The following is an 18,455-nucleotide window of genomic DNA, read 5'->3' as shown; positions in this document are numbered from 1 at the left end:
ATCTCACTGCGTCAAGTGAGAACAGACTTGGAAAATGAGGATGACCTACAAGTGCCTGATGATTATGTGTTCAAGTGCAACGCGACCATAAGGTACGTTATTCAATCTAACCTCAAAAAAGTATTCCAAAACTACGCATAATCATTATTACTTATATACATTACTTTGATTTTTGGAAATAGGTACCAAGGAGAAAAGAAAGGACCATTCAATGTAAAGACATATAAGGAAGCAAGTTTTCGTGGTGCAAACGACCATCACATAGAGATAAATGGAGATATTTCTTAGAGCAATAAAAACTAAGACAAATATTCTACATTTTCTTATTGGGGGATGTTTAAAACATTGATAGCATGTTCTTATTTTTTCCTACGAAGCGTGCTATTGTGTGTGGGATGATTCTTGTTGTTGGGGTGGTGAGGCTTGTTATGAGGGGGTGCTTGCTCTTCGGGATGCTCTTGGGTTGGTTGCTCTTCGCGACGCTCTTGCGCTGGATGCTCTTCTAGACGCTCTTGGGCTGGTTGCTCTTCCGGACACTCTTGGGGTGGTTGCTCTTCTGGAACTGAAGCTTGCTGTCGTTCGGGGTTGAAGCTTCCAAATTGACGTCTTCATATTTATCAGATTTTGGAATCTCGACAACAAACCTGTCGACTTGTGTTCGGGGGTACTATCGTGGCGGTGGTCCTAGTCGTGACCATGGTGGAGGGGGCACAAACGCAACAGGGATATTAGGCGGCATGCTATGAATGTTGACAATAATATGCTTAATGGCCTCTTCCTTGAACAGCCCTAAATCCACATGGAGTATTCTGATAATCGTGGATTCTACAAAAAGCCCAAAAAAAAATAGACGTGTGCCGTCAAAGAATGAGGAAGGAAAGTAAGATATCATTGAAAAAAAGGAGCATGCCTACATTTTCTGCAGGCAACGAGAGAACTAAGTGTAGCAGAACTTTGCGTTGTAGCACACCCTCCAACCATAACCATGGCCATCCCGTTGCTACGAGACTCTGCATCTCACAGTCCTTGTGTATTCTAGCAGTGTGTCCTGGATTATGGCCTCAAGAGCAGTTATTAGCTTTCTAATCGATCTGCATCATGAAACAATACTGTTGTTAATACTAAAAGTTCTCTAACCAATTCTCCTTCTCTCTCTCTCTCTCTCTCTCTCTCTCTCTCTCTCTCTCTCTCTCTCCAACTCATTAGTATGATATATAAATAATGAATGTGTGGACTTACTGTCTCACGGTGCCATGGAATTCTTCACTTGAATTGGCCAAGTAACAAGCCTTGGATTCCATATTGTAAAGGATCCAACTCCAGTGTAAACTACAACATGCAATTAGGAGTATCAGAAGTAACATAAAAAATATATAGTAAATTTAGGTCACAATACTAAGACTATAAATGAGATTGCATGTCACTTTATCTTCATTGTATGCCATTAGAATTATTTGAGCTACACCGAAATTTATCGAACTACACCACGGACATACATCAACCAATGAAGTATGTTGTGCAGTAAGAATCGAGAAAAGAAGGGAATCTACAATATATACACGATTTTGAACATCGAATGGGAGATTCGATATAACCAAGCTGCACAAGAAAATTACATTATATTAGTTACTTTGGACAAGCAACCCACTTTACAATCAAGATGATGAAAAGGACGTAGCAAACCTTAGAACTGTTATGATAATTCTATCGTTGACCTCCCTTAAAACATTGGATAAAACATCAATCTCCTCTGCATTGAAAGGAAAAAATTGTGTGGTGCCTCGCACCGGAAGTCTAACGTGAAACGAGGGGACAAATAAACTCAAAGCTCTCACATTCGACTTATGCATTTCCCAAATAGCCGATTTCTTCAACTGCAATTCTTGGAGCTCCTGCATCCTGGCTTGGTCGCCAATCCTTTGTGCGTTCAGCCTTGCGTTGAGCCTTCTGTCATGTGAATGACTAGCCTCTGTCACTTCTATGATCTTAACTTTCTTCGTCAAAGGCGAGATTTCTAAAATCCCCTTCATTCTCTTGTCACTAAGTAGGATGGGCTCGAGCGTACGGTCATATCTAAACCTGAGCAAACAAAGTGAGTTCATGTCTTTTGGCATCACAGTGATTCTGTGTACCTGCGTGGCAAGGACATAGCTATCCTGAAAAAACTTGACAAGCCAGCCTTCCACAGCCTCTTGGTGGCAAAACGTCTAGGGCAGAGGCCTGCCAACGCATATTAATGCCAAAATTCTCGCAAGTAGACTAGACTACACACTGGAATGGCAACTTTGGAACCGCGTAATGCATATGTTTCTCCACCCTCCTTAGTTTAAGAAGGACGGATCTATGTTGGTCGTATCTGCGTCTCCTCATTGAGCGCGGTGCATACATTTTCTTTCTCAAACTATCTTCTCTACTTAATTGAGGACCATCTGTAGATGAGAGCCTTGCGGTCTTCTTCGTACGCGCCATCTAAAAATAGTCATAATGTTACATGATAAGTTTCTCAATAAATACATAAGACAATAATACAAAAACTACTGAAAAAGTTAACTTGGATAACGAATTAGCTTCAAATCACTACAACGCGATATGGGTACTTCAGACAAAATCTACAACTCCTCGCGTTGTATTGATTTCTCAAAGAGATTCTTGCATTTGACAAAATAACATAAGAACAATACACCTAACAACACCTATGACGATAAAATAGGTCCAAATCACTACAATGCGATAGAGGCACATCAGACCTAATCGTCATAGTACCCTCCTCTCGCTGTAGTAGTGATTTCTTGCATAGAGCGTTTCATTTCACAAAGTAGGTCATGGAAATAAGTAATAGATAACATACACGACACAGAACAATGTCTAGGACAAGAAAGTATGTCCAAAACACTATAACGCGATATGGCTACATCAGAAAAAATTATAATTCATTCTTCACGTCGTGGTTACTTGTCAGACATTGCCTTTCGTTTGACCCAATATCTAATGAACGTAGGTAAAACATGATATATATGATTGAATATAACATTTAAGACCAGGAGTGATTGCTTGATAACTCACTAAAGAATTACGCAAGAAAAATGTTGAAGTGATATGGACGCTTGCTTGATAAATCACAGAGATGGTGTAGATGAGACACGGCGGAGGAATACACGCAGCTGAAGGAGGCAAAACGAAACGAGAGCGAAAGACAAGGACACTTGACATTTACCGAGGACGAGTACCACATTTACCGAGGACAAGCAGAACACACGTGCGAAAGAGCACGTCCACACGTGCCAAGGAGGATGTGGGGCTGCACTCATGATGATTACGATCAATCAATTTTTGACACGTGTCATCATACGTACGCAGAGCACGTGGTGTGCCATCATGCATGTCTGCCACGTGTACAGACCGTTAGTTACCGTGGATAAAGGTGACCAACATTCATTATTCGTTGCTTCTTACTCTCGTGCAATTTTTCTTGCAATCATCACCTTCACGTTGCTTCTTGCTCTCCTACAGTCAACTTCATTGGTTGCTTCTTGCTCTCCCAGTGAATTTCGTGGTATGTTTTCAAATATTTTTGTGTTTCAATTTGGCCGAAGTTGTATAATTGTTTTATAAATATTCCATCAAAGATTGCTGCTTTTAGATTTTTAAGAATTTAATTTATTTCTCCCAAATATTTCATCAAATCACTACAACGCGAAGAGGAATCTCGGTAAGAACTAACATACCCATATCGCATTGTAGTGATTTTGCCCACAATGGTAATTTGCTTGCATAAATTTCTTGAAATCACTATAATGCGAGAAGAGGTCTTAGGGTGCAAACTCTCTCAAGCATATCGCGTTATAGTGATTTGTCCTATTGTCGTTCTTTTTTTGCTTTTTCAAAGATTTTATCGTTTAGATTTTTAAGAAATTAATTTTTTTCTTACAAATAATTGATCAAATTACTACAGCATGAATAGTCGGTGAGAACTCTCCCACCCATATCGCGTTATAGTGATTTGTCCTACTATTGTTCTTGTAGTGATTTTTCTTACAATCGTCATTGCCTTTGAAATATTGCGTTAAATCACTATAACGTGAAGAGAGGGCTCCTTGGGAATTCTCCCACACGTATCGTGTTGCAGTGATTTTGGCACATTTTTCCTTGTAATTTCATTTTCTCACTAATATTTCATCAAATTACTACAACGCGACTAGAGATGTCAATGAGATTTCTCCAACGCTTATCGCGTTATACTGATCTTAGCTAATCCTTTATTATCTTACATAGAACTTTTGTCGTCCTCACATATGTCCTGGCTTGTAGATGGAACCTTTCGGGATTGAGGTTGAGTCTGATGTTGGCCTTCAAGAAACCCCAGATGAAAAGTTGTTTGACTTCCTTTATAAAGTTCGACAGCATCATCGCCATCCTGAAATCTCACGCATGTTTAATTTCAATTTCTCCATCGAAGACATGATCGTTTCTGCTCGTTCGTATCTTAAGGAGAAAGGGCGGTAATTTCAGTAGACCACTTTGAGTGGTACAGTCATGTTTGACGGCGTCCAGTACATGCACGTGAATGATATTGTGCCTTCAACAACCCTGAGACAAAAGTTAAACAGGGATGTTTTAAAGGTGCCAGATGATAAGAAGAAGACACACAGTAAGTGCCCATTCACAATCGCAAGTGTCGTCTCGTTGCTTACCACTATGGATTTATTTGCTACCTGCATGTGCTGCTTGAGGATGAAGAAGTTGCAAATGAAGAAATTGAGGAGAAGCCAGAGGAACCTCCAAGAGCAGAAGATGAAGTTCAAGAGATTGCGGAGGAGATAAACTTGGCTGCGGAGAGGGACTTAATGAGCAGTTGGATATTGACGCGCTCAGAAGAGAAGACACCTTAGTGGTTACAGGTGATGAGCAGCCCTCTATGATAGAGGAAGCAAGGGACATTCCAACCCCACTACTCCCTACATTTCCTATTGGTGACAAAGAATATTTGTTAATTATAGATATTCAAGTTGTCTTTGACATAAGGGAAGACTAATGTCTCATCATTGCACAAAATCTTGAGGAAGATGAAGATTTTGTGGATCCAGATTTGGATAAGTATCTCTTATTGGATTCAAATGTCAAGGATAGTAACTTCCATTCTGCTGCCGACACATTATCTATGTACAAGGATGCAAAAAGCTATGAATCCACCTTCCCACTGAAGGGGAATTTCAGGCTATTTAGCAAAGACTTAATATTTCACTGGGAAGGGAAGGGGCGTCCTCATCGGCGGTCCAGGACACTAACTCAACAATCAATATATGGACAGATGATTTACTTGTTAATGACAAAAATCAAAAGGTGTGTTTACTTGTTAATTACTTTTTATCGTGCTGAGTAGCTTATTCTATTTGTTGTGTTGGCTCATCGACAATATTGTTTTGCGGCTGGTTGTGTTTGAGGATGAGTTTCTCGGGCGCGGAGCAGGCGTGGGAGGACTCGGAATGGACTCAGCATTGGGAGAGTACATAAACCGATTGAAGTTCCCACAATTCATTATATTCCGCAAGAAATTCTCGAAAGACAATGCAAAATTTCCTTTGTTTGCAATCAAGACATTATCCAGATACCTTGGGGCATATCCCGTCAGGTGGAATGCAGACAAAATCATGCTTTTGGAGAAGCAGTTAGCATTGCGAATCTTTGGGCAGGGGCCTGGAGTCTATGCACTAAGGAGTAAATATTACTTACCCTATACTGCTTATGGATTGGCGTGTGGGATTAAGGATCCCAATATGCTAAGTGATTATGGAAAAAGAGAGCTTCTCAGATTCACAAAACCGAGGGTTCCTCCAGTTTGCCAGTTACAAGATGTTGTAGAGCCATCTTCAAAAAGAGCAAGGCTTCATGCACCCGAGGATGTTAGTGAGCAGGTTAAGGAGTAGTAATATATTCCTATCTCTTGTAATAATATTCTCTCTCGTGTAATGTCATAACAGTTTTGCATATGATCATTTTTTAATTTGAAATGTTAATCATGGATCTATGGGTATCCAAATCTTCTCATTTCTTTGTTTTGTTCCTCGCCATTTTGTATGCTTAATACTTGCATTAGATCTTCTCCATATATCTTGTTTTCTTTCTTTATTCACAAGTTTTACTGCTTGATTAATTTGGGCTACCTTAAACTGTTGCTTCTTTTTGGCTTTGTGTACAAGCTTCCTATATGTCCACTGACGTAATTCCTCTAAACTATTAGCTTTTTCTGCTCCTCCACCATGTCTTGTATGATTGAAATACCCGGAGCGTACTTGATAATGTGTTTTCTTCATTTCTTGGGTTGACCATATTGATAAACTACCATACTTCTTTGCAAACCAAGGGGTATGATGGTATATAATATGCTTCAAGAAAATAAAAGAATACATTAATTAGTATATTTTTTAATATACAGTATAAAAACTAGTTCAATGCATAATCAATCTAATACCATATAGTGGGTAATGTGTTGATCCGTCCATGCATCAATCATTGATCTCTTGAACTCATCTAGCACTATTTGAAATATCTCATGGTCCTCCTTCGTCCACACTTTCTTGTCTCACACAGAACTTAAACATAGTGTCTAGAGATTTCCACACCTTGGCTTTCCGTGTTCTTGCTTGACCATTGTCTGCATGGTCTACTACTGCATTGTGAATGCACTTCCATCTGTTGTATTTTACGATCTGCACTAATCGTCTTCTTCTATAACCTTCTGGTGTTGGTTCAAATAGAAACCTTCTTGCTTTAACACCCCCAATGGAAGGTTTCTTAGGTACATTCTTCCCATCCTTAGACCTTTTTTCATCTTGTTCAATTTTTGCATGTCCACCATGCAAACCAATGTCTGATAAAACTTTCTCTAGTGCTTTGATGGATGTAACCTTTGCTGTATTGAGCTATAGAGTCCATGAAAAACATATCTATAAAAACAAGAGTTTTTCAATGATTCTGCGAAGAGCATGCATTGTACAAATGTGGACACTTGACAATGGAATATCGACAATTGGCTTAAAGTTTGGGTCTTTCAAGTAATTATCTGGTGCCTTCTTCCAATACCTCTTATCAAACACCTTTGTACTGCACATGCAATATAAGCAGGGACTTTTTGAATTGGCACCCTTTGACACATTGTGCATACATTTCAGAGTTTTAAGATCACCCGCCATATGCCACTCCACCTTATATTGTCCCATACCTTCCACATCCAAGATTTTACCATTTCTCTGCTCACTGATGCTCTCGGGTATCGATGTATTGTGAAAGACCCAATGCAAAACATCAAAATTCTCTGATTCTACCTGCAATACATAAGAAACATAGGAATGCAACACCCATTAGTGTTTTTTATATGTAATTCTTTTTTCACAAACATATCCGAGTCTAATAAATTTTACCTCAAACGATCAACGACAATATATTTTTTTCAGATTTAACACTAAACCATCTAGGATCATCTTTTAGAATAGATGTATCGAGTGCCCTGTTCATCAGTGTAATGGTAAGTCTTTCTAACTTTCTCTCCTTCACAATTTGACACTCATCAAGCTTTAGCACAAATTTGAGGACACCATCACATTCTTCAGGAGTAACTTCAAACAATTGAACAGCATATGATTGTAAGGCCTCCAAGTTGTAAAAAATATTATTGTATCTATTGTAGACCACATCTCCTGTTGGTGCAGCATAGGTGTCTTCAATATGAAATGGGATTCCTAGTGCTTACAGTACCTCTCCGTTTACTTGTTTACGCATTTTTTTTACCGAAGAAGGATTTGGCAATAATGATCCTTTCATACTAGAATTCTTCATCTTTTCCTGCAAAGTCTTATAAATGGTTGAGTACCCTCTGTGTGATATACCAGCCTGATCAAGTATTGCCTGGACGTCCTGTGGATTGAGTTGATTCTCTTTGAAAAAGCCGTCTATTTGCTTTTCTGAGACCTCCTTATATTTCTTCTCGTTCATCAGTGCTTCTGCATACTGTCGATCTAAAAGAAGACTTAAATGTACGCCAAAAGGTTCTGTCGTTGATTCTTTATCAGGGTGCAATAATGATCTGATATCATATTGAAATATAAAAATTGGTATACATGAACATATGCAATAATGAATGCTATTCATAAAATATCACAATAGAAACAATAAACCAGTTAATAGAAAGGAGCTTACTTGATTGCATGTATGCTCTTCTTCATGCCACCACCTCCTAGCTTCATTTGCTCAATATCCTTTAGTTTTTTTTGTCGTAATTTACATTTGGAGTATTGTCCTTCAGCGGAGAATGCTGCAGACTTGTTCACCAAGCCAGTTTCTCAGACTTCCTTGGCTCCTCATCTTCAGCTTCTCGGAGTTTGTTCAGCATCTGGTGCTGAGAGGGGATGTTAGCACATTCATTCCCAGTTTTTGCCCATTTCTGGTGTCCTTTTGGTCCCTTTTGCATGGCCCTTGATTGTGGGCTGGCCACCCCTATTTTACATATTTTTCTGGGATTTTTTCCAACCCGTATGGTTTTTTCCTAGTCGGCTAGCTTATGTGGCTCTAGTCGGCCAGCTCTCCTCTCACTTTTTCATCTTGCCTTGTCTATCTTTTGCTCCCTCACTTATGAGACTGCTTGTGTCTCTTGCTTGGGACTGTTTTGCTTCAGTATATTCAGCATAGTTGCTCCATATCTCTACAGAGACTTAATGAGGTCTGCTTATGTCTTAATTCAGACATTTGTTTTTCAAGCCCTGAAATGGTTTCCTTATTGCTTAATAACTTCTGCACACAACTCTTTTCTCTGTATTCCTCCTTGCTCTTGATCCCTCTGCCATCCTCTTGATTTTCTCTGTGTTCCTCCTTGTTCTTGATTAGTAGAAAATTTTGAATGGAAAGAGAAAGGTGCCAAAATAGTAAAAAGAAGTAAAGAGTCCAACTAATTTGCAAGAAAAACCTTGATTTTAAAAGTACCAATACCTGCAAACTTTGATATGTAAAACCTTAGAAATTTGAGGTAAAGTTTCTTGCAGGGAGGGAAGTCAAAAACCTTCGAAATTTGAGGTGAAATTTCTTGCAGGGAGGAAACTCGAACTATTTTTGGATGATCCTTGGTTCAAATTTCAAGAATTTCTATTTCAGCTTGTATGTAGAGATTTTGAGATATAAGCCATTAAACTTGGAGAATTGACCAATTCATTGTTCACGTAGTATATATAGTACATGAACAGATTGAAGACTTCGAGAACTGGCAATATTCTATCATTTTTATGTACATTTAAGAATAGAAATATATCTTTTATATCTCAAGAAAATGCCAAGAGAAAATACGCCAAAATCAATTTCACCTTATTTTTTGGCTTTTTGGATTATCCATCTCTAAGCTTAGTTAGCACTTCTTAGAGGGCCCAAAGTTAAGTCCAAAATTCCCTTAATGGCCTCTACACGGACAAGAGGGCCACAAGGTCTTTCCAACATGCTCACTGTCACCAAAATCATCGGTACCTCCTTTCAGAGTGTGACAAGAAGGCGAGGGCTACCTTAGAATTCCCTCACGGATAATGACTTCTCCACGGCCTTATCCAGTATCATAAAAAGATTTATACAAAGTAAGAGAATCGAAGCTCTGATACCACTATCACAAACGCGGGCGTGGTTATACATAATTTAATACTGAAATCACAAGATTTATCATCCTTTGATCACTACCATATCCCACATACATAGCCATAACAATGTGGAAGTACTGAAAAGAAATGACAATGCACTAGGGACCAGAAGATGGGCTAGTCCCCCCCCCCCCCCCCTCTCCCCCTTTGAAGGGTATGTATTGCCTTAAAGGAGTAAGAATTTTACAAGTGCATAAAACGGGTCCAACCATACACCACCGTTTCTTCCAAAATGATTGAATATGAAAACAACTTACAAACACTATACTTACCCACAAGTAGCCCAGCTACAAGTTAGCAATATGGTGTCCAACACCCTTCACTAAGATTACCCAGCAATCCCGATTTCTACAAATGTAGCTTAACTTCAATGAGATCAACCATCTAGTGGTTGAAAATCAGTCTTTGGAAAATGCCCAGCACTTCCCAAGGATTCTCCCGCATAGAACTTGTAGCAACCGGAAACAAGATGATTCTTCCACAGCTTCAATCTTTAGCATTTGTCTTCTTTTTCTTCTTCTAACTTGAATAGAGACTTTCAATTCTGAAAATCAAAATTTAGTCCGCTTCTAAGTGTTTTAGATAGGTAAAAACACTATGGTGCGGTTGGAAAAATACTCTACAATAATTGCATTAGATAGAGCAATAAACAAAGGCCAAGAAGTACCCTTGAATGAGGCTGGAAATCTGAATTCATAGAGTTCTATTTAATCTAGAAGGAGATGCCTAGATGAAGAGGAGTGGAGGTTATTACTCATGAAAAGATGTGGCAGGGAGAGGTTTGTGCAAGACTTTTGGATCAAAGAATGGCTATTAGAAAAGTAGCAACTCGTGTAGCTAAAAGAGGAGAAAAACTTTAAAATTTTGTCTTTTTCTTCTGAGTTAACTAGCTTGCATGACTCTTTTGGAGAAAAGTGAGCTTGCATGCTTTACTTTTAAGAAAAGTAAGCTTGCATGGCACACTTTTACATGCATGAAAAGATAAAGCATTGCATGATGTGCATGTCGCATGCATGGGGGTTTCTGACCATGCATGTCGCATGCATGAGGATTTGTAGCCATGCATGTCACATGCATGAGGGTTTCGAACTATGCATGTCACATGCATGAAGGTTTCTCATCATGGAAAAGAAGTTTATCAACAATACTTAGACTGTCATGCATGCATGCATAGAGATAGAAAACCCGCATAAGAGTGGGGTGCCTTCAAAATGTCAATTATTCTTGTACAAATCTATCAATACAAGTTAATTGAAGACAGGTTATGCAACATACTAACCCATGGGTGCAATCCAGGCGTCCCCAAATCCATGAGCTTTTCATGTCAAGCATTGTTCATGCAAACAAAACAATACACGCAAATAAAAATAAGCCATGCACACAAATGTATGCATTTAAACACATATTTTGGAAGAAACCCCATCTATTTATATGTACTTGATATTTAAAAGGGCTATGGTATTTGGCTCTTCAAGATCCATCAAATATCCATGGCATTATGTATTGCATTTGGTTCTCCAAGATCCATCAAATGCTTAACATGCTTCTATGCAGCTAGGATCTCATAGATATAGCTAGCATACACATACATGGGAAGCTTAACCATAAACATTCCATGGCTACATGTAGTGTCCAACACCCATGTCCATGGATAATAGAGAATTTACAATATGAATCCCGAGAAATTAGGAAATAGTTACATTTGCCAACTATAATGCAACAAAAATTATTAAATCCATGTACAGATTGAGAGGAAGCAGAAGGCAAGAGATTAATGTATACAGGGAGTAAAATGAACACACAAAATCAGAAAAAACAAGAATCTATGGAAACAAAGCAACATAAATGTTTTAAGAATCTATGGAAGCAAAGCAACATAAATATTTTAAGTCATGAGAATTGTTTTTCAAAACACATGGCAATGTGGCATGAATGTTGAAATCGTTAAGTTGTAAGTCAAAGTTGATAGAGAACACTTATTCTTCTTCCTCTGCTTTCTTGCAAGGTTATCAAACATGGATTTTCCATGCTTGAAACTCTGCTACCAACTGCCCACTAAAACAGCAGAAGCAAATTACTCCTTGCCGCAACATGAGGGCCAGACCCATCAGGAGAGTCTTCTAGACAAGAATGTAGCTAGAACCTTTGGTGGTAGATAAATATAAGAGGCCTATTGAGGGATAACTTTTTACCAGCTTTTCTGCTCAAGTCTTCTCACAAGCTGGCAAGTCTCCCTACCAAATCACATGGTACCTTGAAGGTTCACAAATTTTGGAAACCGAGCGACTGCTTGCAAAACTTTTTTTTTTAACAGATTTAAGGAAGTTTGCTGAAATTATTGTGAAAGGAAGCGAGGCGAGCGAGGTCTTACTGGAGTCTTTGATGGGCTTACCCTAGCCAAAACAGAAGACAACAATTAATGTGCTCTCTCTCTCTCTCTCTCTCTCTCTCTCTCACACACACACACACACACACACACACACACGCGCGCACATTGGATAGTGCTGAGCTAGAGAGAGAGATGACAAGGAGGAAATTCAAATCTACCAGATTAGGGAGCGTACAGAAAGGAATACAGCCATATGGAGTTTCCATCCTGATCTTCAGACGCCTAGCTGCTGCCAGACACCCTCCGACAAGGACACACGTAACACATCAATGACCCGAAGCTCGGCAGAAGAGAGACCACCTTCCATGCAACACCATATCCAGACACTCCTTGGGGACCTTGGGGACATCAGACCATTTTTGACATTCTGGTGATGCATGCTCCCTCATGTCTGTCATCGAATGTGGTATTGAGATGGCTCTCTAACCCAGTCAAACTTTGACATACCCTGTCTCTTCTTGGCACACTTGATAGTTTCCAGCTGTTTTCTATTTACATTATGCTTTGTTTAGGTTATAGGGGATGTCCTATGCATCTCCTACTACAATACTCGGACATGTCTCAAGGGCCGTTTCCAAAAGACATTCACCCTCTCTCTCTCTCTTGATCAGATTTTATAGTTATGGATTTTTGTTATCTTTCTTTATTACTATTTTGTACCCAGGATGATGTACCTCATGGATATGATGTAACCTTTTGGTCTCATAGGTCATTTTTACCTTTTGAAGATGTTAATACAACTTTCTCTCTCTTTCTTTCTTTCGCATTACACACAAGTCCATTTTGATCACGAGCTTAACCCTGTTTACTCTGACACAACTACCACCAACTCCAGGATGTGGGTCCTACTGTCCCCTACCCACCCTCACATCACAGCTCACCACCATTCTCCACACATTTGCCACTACTTTCATTTGCACACGGCGGTCTACTACCACCAAGCCACCTTGCGGTTCCATGCCCTAGAACTGTTGGTATGACGACAAATGCTGAGCCACACGCTCTCGTCTTAAGCATGAGGTACGGATTGGGCAAATCACAAAGCGCCAAGCGCAACACATTTCTCAACACCTCACCCAATGCAAGAAATGGGAGTTCTAAGCTCGGAAAGAGGATGAGTTATACCGACTCTTTTTAGGGCCGAACTACAAAGAAGCCTGAAGGAAACTCCGAGAACATCGCCCCCCCACACCTATCACCTGCCCAGACACATGGCACTCCTATGCACGCTCCCTCTATCATATCCCCCATCAGCCACCTCTACCCCCACCACCAGATCCCTGCCCCACCACCTCCACCTTCTTCACAAAGGGCATGATTCTCAAGGCCATTCGTAGACTATGTAATGGGCCGGCCCAAGATCACGAGGGACTCATTGCCAAGTACATCTCACATGCCAATGATACCCTGGCGCCCTCACTAGCCTACATGTTCAATAGAGCCCTTTGTGAAGGATTTCCACCCTCTTGGTCCGCTAACACCATCACCCCCATCCTCAATGCCGGAGATCCACTTGATCCTAATAGTTACAGGATGATCATGATTGGCCACACATTGGCCAAACTCTATGGATTAGTGCTAGAGGTGGAGCTTAGTTCAGCAGAGAGACAAGGATGCATAGCCTCAAGACAAGCAGGCTTTTGGTGGAGCTACTCTACCCTTGACCACATCTTCACCCTCCATGCCATCATCGAGGAGGGTAGAGCACCACGTCACAGGATTTATTGCTACTTTGTGGATTTCTACAAAGCTTTTGATACTATACTCTGAGCCCGCCTCCTACAACGTCTACAGGAGATAGGAGTCCCATTTGACATGGTTCGGAGCATCTTCGCTCTCTATGAGTCTATCACCGGATGAGTGAGAGCCCCAGGAGGTACATCCCAAGAGATTTCCAACACTATTGGGGTGAAACAGGGTTGCCTTCTATTGGGGTGATTCTATTATATTCCGGCTTATAGCCGTGATTTTTGTATGCTTTTTTCATACTTAATAGAAGTCTCTTCTTTAAATTAAAAAAAACAGGGCTGCCCTCTATCACCTACATTGATATCACGCTTCATTGACAGATTAGGCGGGGCTGGTCACACATTGGCAGGCATATTGATCCCCCTACTACTTTTTGCAGATGACATCATCCTCCTTCAGCTGAGGAGCTTCCAGCATTTCAAGTACGAAACGTTTCACCCCGAAACGCGGAGTTTCAACCCAAAACGTTTCACTCTGTGACAGGCAGCAATTAGAATGCCGGACCAAAACGCCTATATATATATAAAGTCAAGAGAGATAGATGCTAGGTCTACTATTTGTTGGTATAAAAATATCAGAATTACTCACATAATACAGTACCATGAGTGATAACACAAGTATAAAAGACATCTCTACTATTAATATTTAAACTCCAAATCTCAAAAGTTTCAAAAATTTAGAAGTTTCACTTTGAAGGTTTCAGTGGGCGTTTCATTGAAACGTCCAAACATTTCATGCATTTCAGAGGTTTCACATTTTAGGCTACCTAAAACGCGTTTCAAGGTGACCATGGGAGCTTTAGAGACATTTGGATGCCTTGCAGGACCTTTGCACTCAGCGGGACCTCACTGTTAACCTTGGTAAGACCAAGGTAATGGTCTTCAATACCTCCTGCCCCTTCACATCCAGATTGAGCTTCACATATAGAGGGGATAATGGATCCTGTGGAGATTGTCTCATCCTATGTCTACCTTGGTGTCACTTTCAATGGCCCACACTTCACCATGCTTCCCGCAGCACATGCCAAAGTGACACAGGGATATGCAACCTTGAGCTTAATTGAGTAGCATTGCTTCCAGACACTTTTCCAGGAGCCTAGGACAAAGGGTTGAGGCCCCAGGTCATGATGCTCTCCTATATGATCCGCAACAAACTATCAAGTCCCACACCAGATTATCCAAGCAGAGTTTGCTGCATCCCCGATGGTAGTGGGTGCACTCTTCCAGATAGTAACATACCTCCTTCGCATCAAGTCACATGGATCCCCACAGGTACCCGAGGCTTGCCCTAGAGTCCTCGAGACAGCTAGCACTGGAGGGCTACCTTGGAGTATGGTATGCCCAAGTTTCCACTTGGTTCTCAAGATATGGGCTATGCACCGCCTCCTACCCCTTAAGTACAGTTTGGACTCCCCTTTTCTCCAGCTCTCTCATGAGGACACCTACTGAATTATCCAGTTAGATCTTCTCAGCCTCTACACCCACTGCACATGGATCACACCTTCGAAGCTTCCACGGAAGATGCACTTCTAAAAAGATCACTTTCTCACGCTCACTAAGCATGGATAGCCATGCTACCTAAGTGTTCACATGTCCCATGCCATGCGGATTGCCATTGGCCAAATATGGCCACCACCTCAGAGCGGGGATGGGAAGAGTTAAGCGTGTCTTTAGAGCCGAGGAGCTCATACGAAGACCCAAGGAGGAGAGGATCTGCCGATTATGCCACACAAAGGTTGAGACAGGAGCATTACATATGTCGCTGCCCAGTATACTATGAGATTCATTGTCTATTCCATGAGGAATTTGGCCCTTTCTCCAAGATCATTGACTTCCGGACCAGGGTTGCCTAGGGCTCTTCCTGCTCGAGCTCCACAGACACAGGGACATTTTCTTGAGAGAGCTTCAGCCCTAGTCACCCCAACCCCTCCCTCGCCAGCCAACCATCACCAGCTTCTTCCGGACCAAGGAGGACACCCATACAGTGGATTCCGTGGACCCACCTCAGGCTACTCCGACCCACCTTGCTCGAGAGGAGTTACCTCAGACCAGGCCTCTGCATTCCAACGAGCCTGACGCCCCCGGCACCGTGGATGTCGGCCACGATCCCCTCATCAGTTCCATATCCATGACATGCTCCATCACCATTGAGCTACCTTTCCATGTGATGTAGCTGAGGGAGACCTCTCAGCCAAACTCATTAGCCCCATGCTTGATATTTTGGAAAGTGGTATACCATCTAGTGGGGGCTGATGCTCCTCTCACGTTTCATGTTCCTAATATTCCATGATGAGATTTCCATGGACAATTTTGTATCACTCCAGTGAGATAGTTTTGTTTTGTTTATTTTCTGTTCCATGATGAGATATGCCATGGACATTATTGTATCATTTTAGTCTCATAGGCCCATTGGATCTTTAGTGATAGAATGTGCAGCAAAAGAAGGGAAAGTGGAAACACAGGAGAGAGAGTGAGAGAGATGGAGAGGAAACACAGGTGAGAACCTGCTCTCAATATCATCACCAAAAGGAATACATGTCCCGAGCAAGAGGGGAGAACCTCGTATGTGAGGGACTGCAGCTAGACAAGCTAGGCAAGCAATGAAATATGAGAGGCATGCCGGCTATATATACACCTCCATGAAGGCAGCCGACTAGAGCAAAAGTACCTCCACGACTGGAAAAAATGCCCAAGACCATAAATGGGAAATAAATATGGGTAAAATATATGTGAGGGGTGACCAGCCCCTCTGACTAACATGGTCAACCCTAGAGGCTAAAACAGGACACCAAATAGGAAGCCAGCAAGTAGGGGATGATGTCTAACACTCCCTCTCAGCACCGGATGCTGAGCAAACTCCAAGAAGCCAGAGACGTCGTCCTCGATCAAAGATGAAAGACTACAAAAACAAGTACCAAGAAAGCTGCACAAGCAATCTCATCAGCAACTCAGCTACAAAAGCAACAGAACAAGTTGCCAGGTACACTGCTCCTCTGGAAGAAAACAACCATATAGGCTGCGACGTGTTGCTCCAAATAATGGTTCCAAACCCAAGTGTAAGAACACTCCCCGAAGTCGAATGTCGTGTATCCAGCTTGGAGAAGGTATGAAAAACCTCAAAACCAACCAAGATCAGATCCTGTATATAATCAATCCTGGGAGACCTGCTTCCGTAAAGACTCTGTAGAAAAGATGGGGTCCATATGCTCAAACTTCATAACATGAGTTGCCCAATGCTGTACATAAGTAGACACCACCGAGGTGGGCATCGCAAGATAAAAGGACTCCACATCTCCCTGTGAAAAAAGATATCGTCGGACTAATATAAGCCCAACCTGATTCTGATCCAAATCCAAAAAACTCTGGAAGTACCACTATGCCCCAGGCACGGTTAGCAACCACAGATCCAAAGCATCCCATCGGATCCAAAAAAACATCCTCCAAAACAACAAGCCTGAACAACTGGCAGGGGGAGGGGCATCCTCAGAAGCATCACAAAGAGATGCAGAGATAGACTCCTCATAATGAGGAAGGGAAGCACGAATATAAACTGCAGTGGTAACAAAATCCTCAAAAGCATCACAGATAGCAGAAGACTGTTCCAGAAGTAGAACCAGATCCCAACAAATAAAGGATCCATGTGAAAGGATCACACCGCAAGGGCAAAAACACCCTCCTTGTTCTGCAAATACTACAAAGAACACAAGCTCGGACAAAATAAACTCTGCTCACGATCTCTGAAAAGATCACTGCTCTCCTTCAAAATCTGTAAACTCCTGTTACAAAAGAAAGTCTCCACAGATACAAAGCAGCTCCCGAAACTGATCCTCAAGTGAAGTAGCTGGAGATAGGCCCCCTCTGAGTGTAGAAAACTCATGTGGGAAGCAAAACACAGCCAAAACACTGCTATCCAGCAAAAAATAGCACTCCACCGCCAACAGAAGGCAAGGAACATGTAGAAACCGGGAAGCCGTGAAGGCCAGGAACAAAACACAAGTATAAATGCTCCAAAATCAGCAAAACGCTGACTGAAATCTGAAATTCAGAATCCTCCTCAAGTACCAAACTGCCCCCAAAGCCAAAATCCAAACAAGAAACCCCCTCTGCAAGTGATCTGTGACCATTGGAGAGGAAACGCAGCCAAACAAGGGCTACAAACCTAAAAATTCAGGTCAACCAGTGTCCACACCTCCTATGAGGAAAAATGCTGAAGAGAAGGTACCTTCGGGTCCAATAGATGAAGTCCAGGTGAAGGTAGAGCTACCAACAAGATCGGTTTAAAAAAACGCAGCAACCATGGCTACAAATCTGAAAACGCAGAGGTAAAAGGGGCTGTAGAAAGGGCTGAATATGGAAACGCTGAAGCCACAGATCAAGAACTGCTGCAGAGAACAATCAGCGAGGGGAGGGATGGCACAAGATAACCAAAAGGGACAGGCATAAGGGAGCCCAGAGAGCTCCAAGATCAGGGCTTGGGAAAGCAAGCCCAAACAGGTCAAAAACGCAGCCTATTTGGGACAGCTATGTTGCTGGCCAGACCTGAAAAAAAACACCTGAGAACCCTGGAAGGTGCCGCCAAGAAAGGGCAGGTATGCTGTCCAGAAAAACGCCCCTATCAGACTGCCTAGAAGCTGCAAACTGATGCCCTGA

General features: G+C 41.6%; 1 protein-coding gene and 1 pseudogene across 6 annotated transcripts in view; both read right to left on the bottom strand.

The window, feature by feature from the left end:
* Positions 1-6,014: 6,014 nt before the first annotated feature.
* Positions 6,015-7,776, bottom strand: LOC147625345 (uncharacterized; annotated as a pseudogene).
* A 3,753-nt stretch (positions 7,777-11,529) lies between these two features.
* The window catches only part of LOC147625342 (polyadenylate-binding protein-interacting protein 8-like), a 54,991-nt gene continuing 48,065 nt past the window's right edge, over positions 11,530-18,455 (bottom strand). For all 6 annotated transcript variants that reach the window (XM_086818667.1, XM_086818666.1, XM_086818668.1 and 3 more), the window contains one exon: positions 11,530-12,061. In XM_086818667.1, the coding sequence (XP_086674793.1) occupies positions 12,004-12,061 (58 nt within the window). In that variant the 3' untranslated portion in view covers positions 11,530-12,003. The remainder of the gene's footprint in view (positions 12,062-18,455) is intronic.

Source organism: Cibotium barometz, chromosome 24 (assembly GCF_041138505.1).
Source record: "Cibotium barometz isolate CiBa-2024 chromosome 24, ASM4113850v1, whole genome shotgun sequence".
Classification (NCBI taxonomy): Eukaryota; Viridiplantae; Streptophyta; class Polypodiopsida; order Cyatheales; family Cibotiaceae; genus Cibotium; species Cibotium barometz.
The sequence above is the reverse complement of the archived record's forward strand: the minus strand, read 5'-3'. Positions and strand labels throughout refer to the sequence as shown.